Here is a 12,260-nt window from a genome sequence, read left to right on the forward strand (position 1 = left end):
TCCACAAACACTAATCTAGGCTACAAATGCAGTGACTTGTTAGGGTCAAATGAACACTCTTTTCTCAAATCTCAAGAAACTGGAATGCCTTAAGGTCTGAGATCCTGCCTTTCCAAACTCGGGTACAGCAGTGTGAAAGCTGAGCTTTATCGTGGTCCCTCCCGATCACCTCCTTCCCTGCATTTACTTTTTTTTTTTTCCAGAACTGGGGATTGAACTCAGGCCCTTGTGCTTCCCAGGCAAGCACTTATTCTATTGAGCCTTCTCCCCGGACCCAGCATTTACTATATGCTCCTTTCCAGATAGGTTCAGTCCTTATCCAATAACACATGCTATGCAGAAGGCCTTGGCACCTGGCACCTGGCAGGTACTCTTTGCCTATCTGATAAACTCTTCGGTTCCCTCCACAGGACACAGTCACTGTCACTAAGATGGTTGTCTGTGGGGGTTTAGAATGACCACAGGGCAACCACCACGAAGATTTGGGTTCTAACCCTGGTGCCAGAACACTCTTAGAATCCACGGCTGATTTCTTGCTGTTGGCTGGACTCCCATGCCCTAGCTGAGGCCCAGGAATGTTCCAGCCTCTCTGCTTCAGGAAACAGCAATGGGATTAACTGCTTCTTCAGCAGGTATCTGAATAGAAATGCACTTTCCACCTGACCCCACTAAAATATTCTTTGAGTACACTTCTCTTTCTTACATATTACAGTCATGTGGGAAAATTTAGAACAGCCCTAGTGTAGTAGGGTGTGGCGCTACATGCCTGTAATCCCAGAACTCTGGTAGATTGAGGCAGGAGGATCACCAATTTGAGCACAGCTTGGGCAATTTAGTAACTTAGGGAGACCCTGTGTAAGAATTTAAAAATAAATATATAAAAAGTGGTGATATAGCTTAGGACAAAGGCCCTGGGTTCAAGGGCCAGTATTAAGAATAAAAGTCTCAGTGCTTGGGCCACCCTGTACACCAACTAAATCTGCGTCTGAGCTGGGGCCAGGCTGTGCGTGTGATTCCAACATGCAGCCCAGAGACCATGAGCCCTACTACACGGGACCAATAGGACGCCCAGCACCTGGAAGGGAAAGCACCAGGCGTGGATACATTCATATTCAAGTTCAGTTTTATGAGAAAATGGATACAATTACAAGAGAAATGGGAAGTTAGGGGTGACTCAGACCAGTAACATTTAATAACACTTACTGGGAGAGAATTAAAAACTGCCTGAAGGGGCTGGTGAGATGGCTCAGTGGTCTAAAGCACCTGCTTAGAACAAGCTTAGCAAAGCACAGGGACCACAGTTCAATCCCCCAGCACCACATGCCAGCCAGCCCCGTACCCTGGTGGGCTGAGCTGGCCACACACACACACACACACACACACACACAAATAAAAAATTAAAAAAAAAAAAAATAAAAAAAATAAAAAAAAAACTGCCTGAAAAATTTCCTAAATCAGAAAATCGTATTTGGGTTCAAATGATCCAAAAGGAGGACTATCACCTACCCCAAGATCATAGGCAGGTAGACAGACAGGGTTCTGGGTCCCAGGGTGAGTCCAGGAAGTAGAACCCTCTGAAAAACAGCAATAGCAAGTCATGTCTGTCCCATACTAGGTCCCAGGCTGGGAGGGCAGCAGGAGTTGGCCGAGAACATGGGAGGAACCTGAGTTGGTGCTAAGACTTGCTGAGGCGAGAAACTCATTTATATTTTTTGGTGGGAAACTCCTGCCGGCCTTGGCCCTTGCTGCCAAAGTTTCGCACTCGATGGATGATCTGCAACTGCTGCTCAATGGTGGCGGTGATGTTCACATCATCTGGGATGTGGACATATCGGACATTTCGTCCTGTTACAAAGAGGTCATCCAGTTCAACCTGATGCCCCCAACGGTCTGTGTAGGTGACTTTAGCCAGGCGGATGTTCATGAAAGCATCTACGTTGTCTATGCGTCCGTGGGCCACACTCTCATCCCGGAGGTCCACAGTTGTCACCTGACCCTGAAGGCCCTGCAACAGGATGATCAGGCTGTTCTCAGAGATTGTCCGCTCCTTCACGGAGTGGCTCACTGCCATTCTTCCACACAGGCTGGCTGCTTGCTGTGGGCAGAAGCACACAAATGGGAGCTCTAGCAGGCCAGGGGCTGCGCTGCAGAATCACCTTCAGCAGCCTCTCACAACCCACCACCAGCCTTCCCCCGACCACCTCCCATTTTTGCCTCATGGATATAGGTTTGATATACATACTTATATCCTTTATAGATGGGGAAAATATGGCAAGAACAGACCAAATCATTCTTACCACTTGCCCAAGATCATGTAATTGCTAAATGGAAATGGTAGGATTGAAACCCATAGCTGCGGGGCTGGGGAGATGACTTAGTAGACTAAGCACTTCCCTGGCAAGCGCAAGGGCCTGAGTTCAATCCCTGATTCTGCCAAAACAAAAACCAAAACCTTGAATATCAATATCATAACAGTGGTTGTGAGCCTTTATGGTTCATGAGAATAACCTCATGAGGTGAAAATTTTGTAGGCTGGCCTCTGACTGTGGCAATCCACCTGCCTCAGCCTACCCTTTTCCACTGCTGGCATTACAGGCATGTGCCACCATTCCTGGCCAACCTGGGGAATTTTTACCTGGCCTCCACACCTCTGAGATTCTGATATATTTGGTTGGGGGTAGGTAAGGCCCAGATATCCTAAACTTAAAAGTTCCCCAGGTAATGTGCTAACAATCTTGAGAAACACTGCCTTAAAATAGTTTACATCTTTGCTACTCAAAATCTGTTCTGTGGGGCCGGGGAGATAGCTCAGTGGAATAAGCACTTGCCTGGCAAGCGCAAGGGCCCGAGTTCAATCCCTGGTTCCGCAAAAAAAAAAAAAGAAAAAAAGAAAAATCTGTTCTGTGGGCTGGGATCCCCAGGGCAAATGTTAGAAATACAAAAGCTTGGGTCTTGCTTTTGACAAGTGCACACTTGAAATCCCAGCACTCCAGAGGCTGAGGCAGGAGGATCACAGTGAGTTGGAAGCCAGTTTGGGCTACATAATGAGTTCAAGGCCAGCCTGCACTACAAAGAGAAACTCTGTTTCAAGAAAAATGAAAACCAAACAAACAAAAAACAATTTACTTTTTTTTTTTTGCGGAAGCAGGGATTGAACTCAGGCCCTTGCACTTGCCAGGGAAGTGCTTATTCTACTGAGCCATCTCCCTGGCCCCACAAAAAACAATTTTGAGTCTCTCTCCGGACCTACTCAAACAGAATCTGACTCTTATGTGAATTAGGGATGAGATGGTACATGCCCATGGTCCCAGCACTCTGGGAGGCTGAGATAGGATAAAAAATTTGAGTCCAAGGGCTGACCAGATAGCTCAGCGGATTAAAGCACCAGATAGATAGCTCAGTGGATTAAAGTGCCTGTTTAGGCAGGTGCAGGGACAGGGCTCAATCTCCCAGGGCATGCTGCGACAGCGAATGACACCTGGCATGGTGGCATGTGCCTGTGAGACCCTGAAGACCCTGTACTAATTACATTAAAAAAAAAAAAAATGAGAAGGGCCGGGGAGATGGCTCAGTGGAATAAGCACTTCCCTGGCAAGCGCAAGGGCCTGTGTTCAATCCCCAGTTCTGCCAAACCCCCCCCCCCCAAACAAACAAAAAAATAAGTCCAGCGGGGGTAACAACTATGTAGTGAGATCCAGTCTCAAAAAATAAAAGTGGGGGGGGGGCAAGAATAAGCATTTACCTGGCAAGTGCAAGGACCAGAGTTCAATCCCCAGTTCCACACAAAAAAAAAAAAAGTGAAGGGGGAAGAGGAAAAGTAAAAGGAATTAAGAACTGTCATGTACATGTGCCAACTCCCCATGATGAATGTAATCATTATGTACTAAAACACGTGCTAATAAAATAATGATTTTTAAACAGGTCAAACTTTTTTGGAGAGCAAATAAGTAAGACTGGGGATATAGTTTCGGTGTGAAGACTCTGGGTTCAACTTTCAAGTCTGCCAAACAAAAACAAAATTTCCAAATGCTAGCGTGGATTAGAATCATCCTCCCCCCAAAAAAAATAATCACCTAGAGGGCTTGTTAGATCACAGACTGCTGAGCCCCACTCCCAGTTCCTGACTCTGAGGGTCTGAGCTGGAGCCCTGGAATGTGCAAAGGACACAAGTTACCAGAAGAGGCTAACGTTGCCAAGTGGCCACACTGCCAGTGGCCTACACTATGCAACTGCCATATAAATAAAAATTTAGATGACAAAAAAAAAAGTAGTACATAAAGTACTGTACATAGTTTTGTTTTAGGAACCGGTGAATGAACTCAGGCCCTATGTCCTTGCCAGGCAAGCGCTTATTCTACTGAGCTACTCTCCAGCCCCTGTACAGGTTTTGAAGGTAGAAAACTTTAGTCTCTGAAACGGATTTGTTAAAATATAGGCTAAATAAGGACCACCATAATCTCTCTAAAGCAAGGTCCCTCCCCTTTGTCTTCAGGATGCAGTGCTCCTTGATTGAAGTAACTGTCTCATGTATATCTTACTTCTGGCCCTGAGTCAAAGGTGGTGGTACTTTCAAGACCTCATTCAAAATTCCACCAAGGCTATGCGCGGTGGCTTTAGGCGCGGCACCACAGTGAGAGTGCGTGAGGGCTGGGGCCTGGGAAGTCTAAGGACTGCCCCCTACCCCCCACCTCCCCCTTGCCTCACGTCTGCGAATGATCCAGCAAAAGTTTGGGGCCGCGCTGCGACTGCAAACGCAGGCACTGGACCTCGGGGCAGGCCCGGGTTCTGGGACAGGTTCAGGTTCTGCCACTTCCTCGGAAGGAGAACTTGAGCCAGTTGAGCCACTCTACAAATGGGGGGCAAGATGCCTCTCGGGTTTCCCGCACTCTGCCAACCCGGACCCACCACGTCTGATTCCTCCGCTTCCAGCGCCTGCCGAAGCCCAACAGCGGTCAGCTGTGTTGCCTTTCGCCGCCACCACCTAGCAGAGAAGCCATGGCAACACTGGCCACTGAGGATCACAGAGCTGAGCTCTTCGGTGCGCGGGCCGCGTAGTCGCGGGAGCTCGCCGCAGACTACAACTCCCAGGAAGCTTCGCGCCAAAGGGCACGCAGAGCGTCAGGTGCGCAGGCGCGTTATTCTGGGCCGCGTCGGGAGCTACCGCCTCCTGGAAGGGCCCAGCTCTCCTCGGCGCATGCTCATTGAAGAATCATTGCAAACCGAGGACCTTCGCAGGCCCTGGGAGTAGACCCTCGCTCGACCAGGAGCTGATGGCAGTCTGAACTGATGGCGCCGCGGAGAAGAGAGAAAAACCAGGAAAATAGGATAAATGTTCTTCAGCTGATTAAAATAGTGTGATGTCATAGTGATTGGGTAACCTTTTATTGGAAGATCAGGATGTCCTGAGGTTACATTTGAGCTGAGATAAATGACATGAAACTAGACCAAAATTAGGAGAGCAGTTGCAATTAGAGGACGCAGTTTATATAAAGGAGCTTGTGGAAATAACCTTAACCGTGGGACAAACGAAAAGGCTACTGAGGGTGGGAGAGCAGTGTATCAAAGATGCCCGAGAACGGAGCCTGGGCCCTTAGGTCTTTGAAGGCCAAGGTGAGAATTTCATAGTTAGAAGTGCAGGAACCTAGGTTCCAGTGTGCCCTTTGCTGACTATGATTTAAGGCAAATTATTTTTTCTGTATGCTTCAGTTTCCTCATCTAATAGCAGAAGTGCAATGATAAACAGTCAAGGAAGAGCATCTCTCTCTTCCTCTCTCCCTTCCTTTTTTCTCCTGACACAGGGAATTGAACCCAGTGTCTCCCTATTCTATACAGGCACTGTAACACTGAAGTTACATCCCTAGCCTTTTTTTTTTTTTTTTAATTAACCAGGCACTGTAGCACATTCCTGCAATCCCAGCACTCTGGGAAGTGAGGTAGGATTGAAAGTTTGAACCCAGCTTGGGCAATTTAGGGACTTAGCAAGACCCTGTCTCAAAAACAATAAAGGATGTAGTTTACTGTGAAGTCCTTAGGTTCAGTGCCCAGTGGTCAAACAAAACCACAAAATCCAACAGCAAAAATGAAAACAGGGTGGTCTGAGGAATGAGGAAAGGTGACTGGAATTAAGGAAAAGTGGAGTTCTTTAGTGATCTGTATGTGCCTAATCAAACTTCTATTTATAGAATGCATGTTCAGAAAATGGCAGCAATAGGCCGGTCAAATAGCTCATCAGATTAAAGCGCCTGCTTAGTTCGATCCCAGCACTTGGGAGGCTGTAAACAGGAGGATCACTAGGAGTCTGATCTATGCAGTGAGACTTTGTAGACCCTGTAGACCCTGTCCTAAAATACAAAAAGAAAGAAAGAAAGAAAATGGCAGCATCGAAACTGGGAGTCGTGGTGCACATCTGTAATCCTGGTGCTAGGTAGGCTGAGACAGGAGGATCGCTACAAGTCTGAGCTATACAGTGAGACCCTGTACCAAATAAATACAGATTAAAAAAGAAAACCCCTCCCCCCAAAAAAGGAAAGAAAATGGCAGCATTAGTGGGTTCCAAAGTTTTTTTTTTTTTTGCGGAACCGGGGATTGAACTCAGGCCCTTGCACTTGCCAGGGAAGTGCTTATTCCACTGACCCATCTCCCCGGCCCTCCAAAGGGCCAAATGAACCTCTGACATCAAAATGGTAGCTATCAGTCACTTGCACAAGACAGTGGCTTCAACTGGTCTGAGGTAACTCCAGGTTTGTGAAAAACAATTTAGGCAAATTGTTGTCAGGACCATGTGTCACAGGTAAGGGAGTACACTGTTTAGTTAAGTGACCACTAAAACTGATGATAAAGCAGGTGAAACTAGAGGTTTCACCAGGTTTTCCTCTGGTTTCAGTATATCTCCATGCTGCTTTTTTTTTTTTTCTTTTAAATCATTTATAGGGCCGGCCAAATAACTCAGTGGATTAAAGCACCTGCAAGCAGGCACAGGGGCTGGGGTTCCATCCCTGGGCCTGCTGTGCTTCCGCCCCTCCCCCAGGCTCTCTGAGACAGCGATTGAGACTGGGTGTGGTGGCGCGCACCTGTAATCCCAGCTATTGGGAGGCTGTAAACAGGCGGATCACTATGAGTCTGATCTAGTAGTGAGATGCTGAACACCCTTGTAGAACTTGCCCTAAAAATAAAAAAAAAATCATTTATTTATTTATTTGATAGAGATATGCATCACCATGCCTGGTTTCTGGGTTTCCAGGGTTCCAAGGCCAGCACAACATGTGGCATTGGAGAATCAAACCTGGGTCCTTGTGCTTGCCAGGTATGTGCTTAGACTGCTGAGCTATCTCCTGGGCTCGCTATGCTGTCTTCTGTATCATTGCTGAATCCCATGTCTATGTTTCCAGCCCAGATTGCTGTACAAATCTCTTGCTTATTCTCCCATCTTACTGGAACTTATTCAATGTGTCTATAAGACATACTCATCAAGTCCCTCCCAAAGCAGTTGTCCCTCTGAATTTTCTCATTTCAGTGGTTGTTACCATTATTTCAAACTACCTAAAGTTGGGCACCTTGAGTAACCTTGACAACTTTCTATCATTTATTTTATTTTTTAAAATGTCTTAAAAAAATAAAATGTCTTAAGAGGGGCCAGGGAGATGGCTCAGTAGAATAAGCACTTACCTGGCTACCTGGCAAGTGCAAGGGCCTGAGTTCAATCCCTGGTCCTACAGGGCGGGGGGGGGGGAAGTCTTTAGGACAGGGCCTAACTACATAGTTTTTTTTTTTTTTTTTTTGGTGGAACGAGGGATTAAACTCAGGCCCTTGTGCTTGCCAGGAAAGCACTTATTCTATTGAGCTATCTCCCTGGCCCTTCACCACATAGATTGGATGCTTAGTGATCCTCCAGTTTTTAGCCTCCTAAGCGCTGGGGATTATAGGCATGTGCCACCATACCCAGGCTCTCATTTATTTATTTATTTATTTATTCTATCATTTATTTTTTGGCAGAACCAGGGATTGAACTCAGGCCCTTGTGCTTGCCAGGGAAGCGTGTAGTCCACTGAGCCAACTCCCTGGCCCCCTATCATTTATTTATTTATTTTTTGGTGGAACCAGGGATTGAACTCAGGCCCTTGTGCTTGCCAGGCAAGTGCTTATTCTACTGAGCCATCTCCCTGGGCCCATTTATTTTTAAAAAATCATTTTCTTTTGCAGTACAGGGGTCTGAGCACAGGGCCTTTTCCCTGAGCTACATCCTGAGCACCTTTTTAAATTTATGTTTTGGGCCGCCAGACTAAGTACCTGCTTCTGCAAGTGCAGGCACTAGGGTTCAATCCCTGATCCCACATGTCACACTGGTCCTGCTCCCAGGGCGTGCTGAGCCCAGGACCAAGTACAAGAGTGGTTGTGCACGCTTGTAATCCCAGCGCTAGGGAGATTGAAAACAGGAGGATCACTTCAAGTATGAGCTGTGCAGTGAGACCCTGTACCAAGTACATAAATGAAAAACAACAATTTGGGGGCCGGCCAAATAGCTCAGCGGATTTAAGCACCTGCAAGCAGGCCCAGGTAGTATGCCTGTAATCCCAGCTCTTGGAAGGCTGTAAACAGTGGGATCACTAGGAATCCAATCTAGTAGTGACCCTGAACACCCTTTAGATCCTTCCCTAAAATTAAAAAAACAAACAAACAAACAAACAAACAAACAAACAACAGTTTTATTTTGAGGCAGGGTCTTGCTAAGTCTAAATTGCTGAGGAACCTTCAATCTTGTGATCCTTCTGCCTCAGTTGCCTACCCTGGGGGCAGGACCAGTGTGACATGTGGGATCATAGGTGGTATTATAGGTGTGCTCTTCTATGCCCAGCTTCTTCTTCTTCTTCTTTTTTTTTTTTTTTGCAGAACCGGGGATTGAACTCAGATCCTTGCATTTGCCAGTCAAGCGCTTATCCTACTGAGCCATCTCCCTGGCCCTATGCCCAGATTCTTAGTCTCTTTCCATCCTGGGATCCTCTGTCATTTAATTATTATTATTTTTCCCCATAATTTTATTGAGAAATAGCAATGAGACAGTTTCAAATCAAATTGGTAGGACAGTTTCAATAATTAACACATTGCATACATTGTTCCTAGTGGTTAATTGTACAAGATGTGGACATGATATCCTATTTACAAACACTATTAGAACAAATCCCTCTATTCATTAAGAGAATGTAACTAATATATTTTTTAAAAATTTTATTTATTTGTGTGTGTGTGTGTGTGTGTGTGTGGCCAGCTCAGGCCACCAGAGGGCGCGGCTGGCTGGCCTGTGGTGCTGGGGGATTGAACCGTGGTCCCTTTGCTTTGCTAAGCTTGTTCAAATAGGTGCTTTAGACCACTGAGCCATCTCACCAGCCCCCATCCTAACCACTTTGAATACATAGATACAAAATAGACATTCATCTGTATCCCCTTTTGTTGTTGAGTTCCGTTATTTGAATATTATAGGTGTGTAAACTCAGCAAAATATTCTAAGAGTCCAGTAGTCCATAATAGTATTGGGTCTTCCGCTTGACTGGCAATGTCAGAAATTGTTGACCTGAGTCTCCTACAGCTCAACATAACAGCATGGCTTTACTTCTTATACTTTGTTTTTTTAAAAATTAATTACTTAATTTTATTTGTGTGTGTGTGTGGCCAGCTCAGGCCACCAGAGGGCGCGGCTGGCTGGCATGTGGTGCTGGGGGATTGAACCGCGGTCCCTGTGCTTTGCTAAGCTTGTTCTAAGTAGGTGCTTTAGACCACTGAGCCATCTCACCAGCCCCTTATACTTCGTTTTTATACTTTTCTGCTGGATGGTTAAGACCAAGGTAAAGCAAGACCTATGCAACAAGAGTTGTAGCTTTTGGGTCTGATAAGGTCAGTGAAATCACCTCAGGATTTATCTGATCCTGTGCCTCAGATTGTAGAACCTTTGTCAGTGTCAGCCATATGGATGAGTCACGGCCATTGTTTGGCCAATGTGCTCTCTGTGAAAGTCTGAGAGAATGTTTTCTCTCCATGGGACTCTCCTTAGGCACACTCTACATCATCAATCACTTTCCTCTTTGGCCCCATAATCTCCTTGATCAGAAAATTTGGGACACTACTGAGTTACATGATGCTACAGTACAAGTTCTCATATACCCTGAGTCTTAATTGACCTTGGAAGGCTAGGGCCAAAGTGTTGGCTTTCCTTGAGGCCCTCCTTTTTCTCTAATTTTGGTCTGCAAACTTAGGTTGTTAACCCTCCAGAAGACAAGCTTATTGTTATTACCATACAACTAAGGCTGTTAAGCTTAACCTCACTATCTGTCTGAATATCAAACACCTTAGGCATAATATGGAACAGATACTTTTCATCAAGTATTGATATGTTGAATTTTAAGTCCCTATAGAACACGATGAAAAAACATTTAAAAATTAGAATATATTTTAAAAATAGGTATAAAGAATTAGATAATTCTTATGTTTACAGATAAGTCCAGAAATCTAACCATATACAACCTTGAAGCAGGACAGTCCCACAACATTCCCCTTCCTGTCTCTTGCCTTCATTCACCACCCCCTTTAATTATTATTATTTTTAAATGTATTTGGTACAGGGCCTCACTATGCAGCTCAGACTCATAGTGATCCCTGTTTCAGCCTACCTGGTGCTGGGATTACAGGTATATGCCACCATGCCCAGTTTTGATGGCTGGCAAGGTGCAGCTGGGGTGGGGCTGGCACTGCATGTGGTACCAGGATCGAACCCAGGTCATTGCAGTTATCAGACAGGTGCTTAAATGGCTGAGCTATCTTCCCTGCCCTCATTTAATCTCTTATACAAACTATCTCACTGGTGTGTGTCTCTTACCTGCTAAATGATCTTATTTATTTATTTATTTATTTATTGGCAGAACTGGGTATTGAACTCAGGCCCTTGCGCTTGTCAGGCAAGCGCTTATTCTACTGAGCCATCTCCCCGGCCCCTAAATGATCTTATTTAAATGCTAAGAACATTTGCAATTAAGTAGCAGAATAAAGGCTCCATTGCTGACATGTATGGGCATCCATGATTTGATTCCCAGCTGCCTTCCAGCTGGATCTTCTCAGGTTCTCTATTCAAGCTCTCCAATCATCAGTGTATAGTAAAGTATGGCCTGGGAACCATTTGTCTCAACACAATCTGGAATGCTTATTAGATCAAATTCCAGACATTCAGGCTCTGAAGTGGAGCTCAGGAATCTACATATCTAACAATGCACTGTAAAATTTGAAACTTTCTCTTCTAAGACTCAGCCACTCAGCGTTTTGCAGGTGAGCTTACACTCCTTTGCCTTGGCTTTCCTGCACCAGCTGCCTTGGCTTCTCCCTTGTTTGTCCTTGGGTGGTAAATCCAATCTGTCCTGGGAAGCCCCGCCTAATTGCCACGTCTTTCTGAGGTCAGTGATCACTGCAGGTGGAGTGATGTCTGACTCCTAGAGCATACTGCTTGCGTTTCTCTTTGCTCTTTGCATGCCGATTCCCCATAGGTTTATTTTTTTAGACAGGTCTCACCATGTAGTCCAGGCTGGCCTTGATTTCAATATCTAGTCTAGGCTCACATGAAATTCATAGTGATCCTCCAGCCTCAGCCTCCCCAGTCCTGGGGTTACAGTCGTGTGTCCTCAAGCAAGCCTGGCCAGATTCACTATAATTTTTTATGTAAATTTTACCCTCCTTACTAGTCTCCTAATGTTGAGACAGGAACAAGACTCCAGGGGGCCCAAATGCTTCACACCATAAAACACAGTTGCATGAAGAACACTAGTTTTATAAGTGTGGTGAGACAGGGGTAGGCATCTAAATGGACAGTGGGAATGGCAGGGAGGAATAAACATTAGAGACCTTGAGAAGTGCCAATACGAATTCTTGGAAGCTGATCCCACCTGGAATGTGGGTGGAAGGCAGAGCACATTGGGTATCCAGGAGAGTGGGGTTAGGGGCTTGCCTGGGGCTTCTCTGGACACAGCGGAGCTCATGTGGCTTGCGGAGGAGAAAGGCTCAGGGACATATTTGTTACATGTGTGTGAACTTTAGTGGGAGGTGAGGTTCTGCTTCCCATAACAGATCAGTTAAAGGCAACACTGATGCTGTCTTTGAACTGCATGAGCTATAATATGGGCTTATGATCTAAACTCGGCCATTATTATCTTTAAACCCAGAGCAAGTGACACAAGCCAGAAGTGTCTCTTTTGGTTCTGTCCTAGTATCTGTGTCACTGGATGCAT

At 45.7% G+C, this 12,260-nt stretch overlaps 1 protein-coding gene across 2 annotated transcripts; it reads right to left on the minus strand.

Moving 5' to 3' along the window:
- Positions 1-1,437: 1,437 nt before the first annotated feature.
- Positions 1,438-5,289, minus strand: Lsm10 (LSM10, U7 small nuclear RNA associated). 2 transcript variants are annotated; one of them, XM_023701073.1, is made up of 3 exons: positions 4,906-5,289; positions 4,074-4,147; positions 1,438-2,095 (listed from the first exon to the last, which is right to left on the minus strand). In XM_023701073.1, exon 3 carries the CDS (start codon positions 2,069-2,071, stop codon positions 1,700-1,702), a length of 372 nt encoding a protein of 123 aa, XP_023556841.1. In that variant the 5' UTR covers positions 2,072-2,095; positions 4,074-4,147; positions 4,906-5,289; the 3' UTR covers positions 1,438-1,699. The 2 variants fall into 2 exon arrangements, with proteins under 2 accessions (XP_023556841.1, XP_004641151.1); XM_004641094.2 differs by lacking the exon at positions 4,074-4,147.
- Between the last annotated feature and the right edge of the window lie 6,971 nt (positions 5,290-12,260).

This window comes from Octodon degus, unplaced genomic scaffold (genome assembly GCF_000260255.1).
Source record: "Octodon degus isolate 3935 unplaced genomic scaffold, OctDeg1.0 scaffold00130, whole genome shotgun sequence".
Classification (NCBI taxonomy): Eukaryota; Metazoa; Chordata; class Mammalia; order Rodentia; family Octodontidae; genus Octodon; species Octodon degus.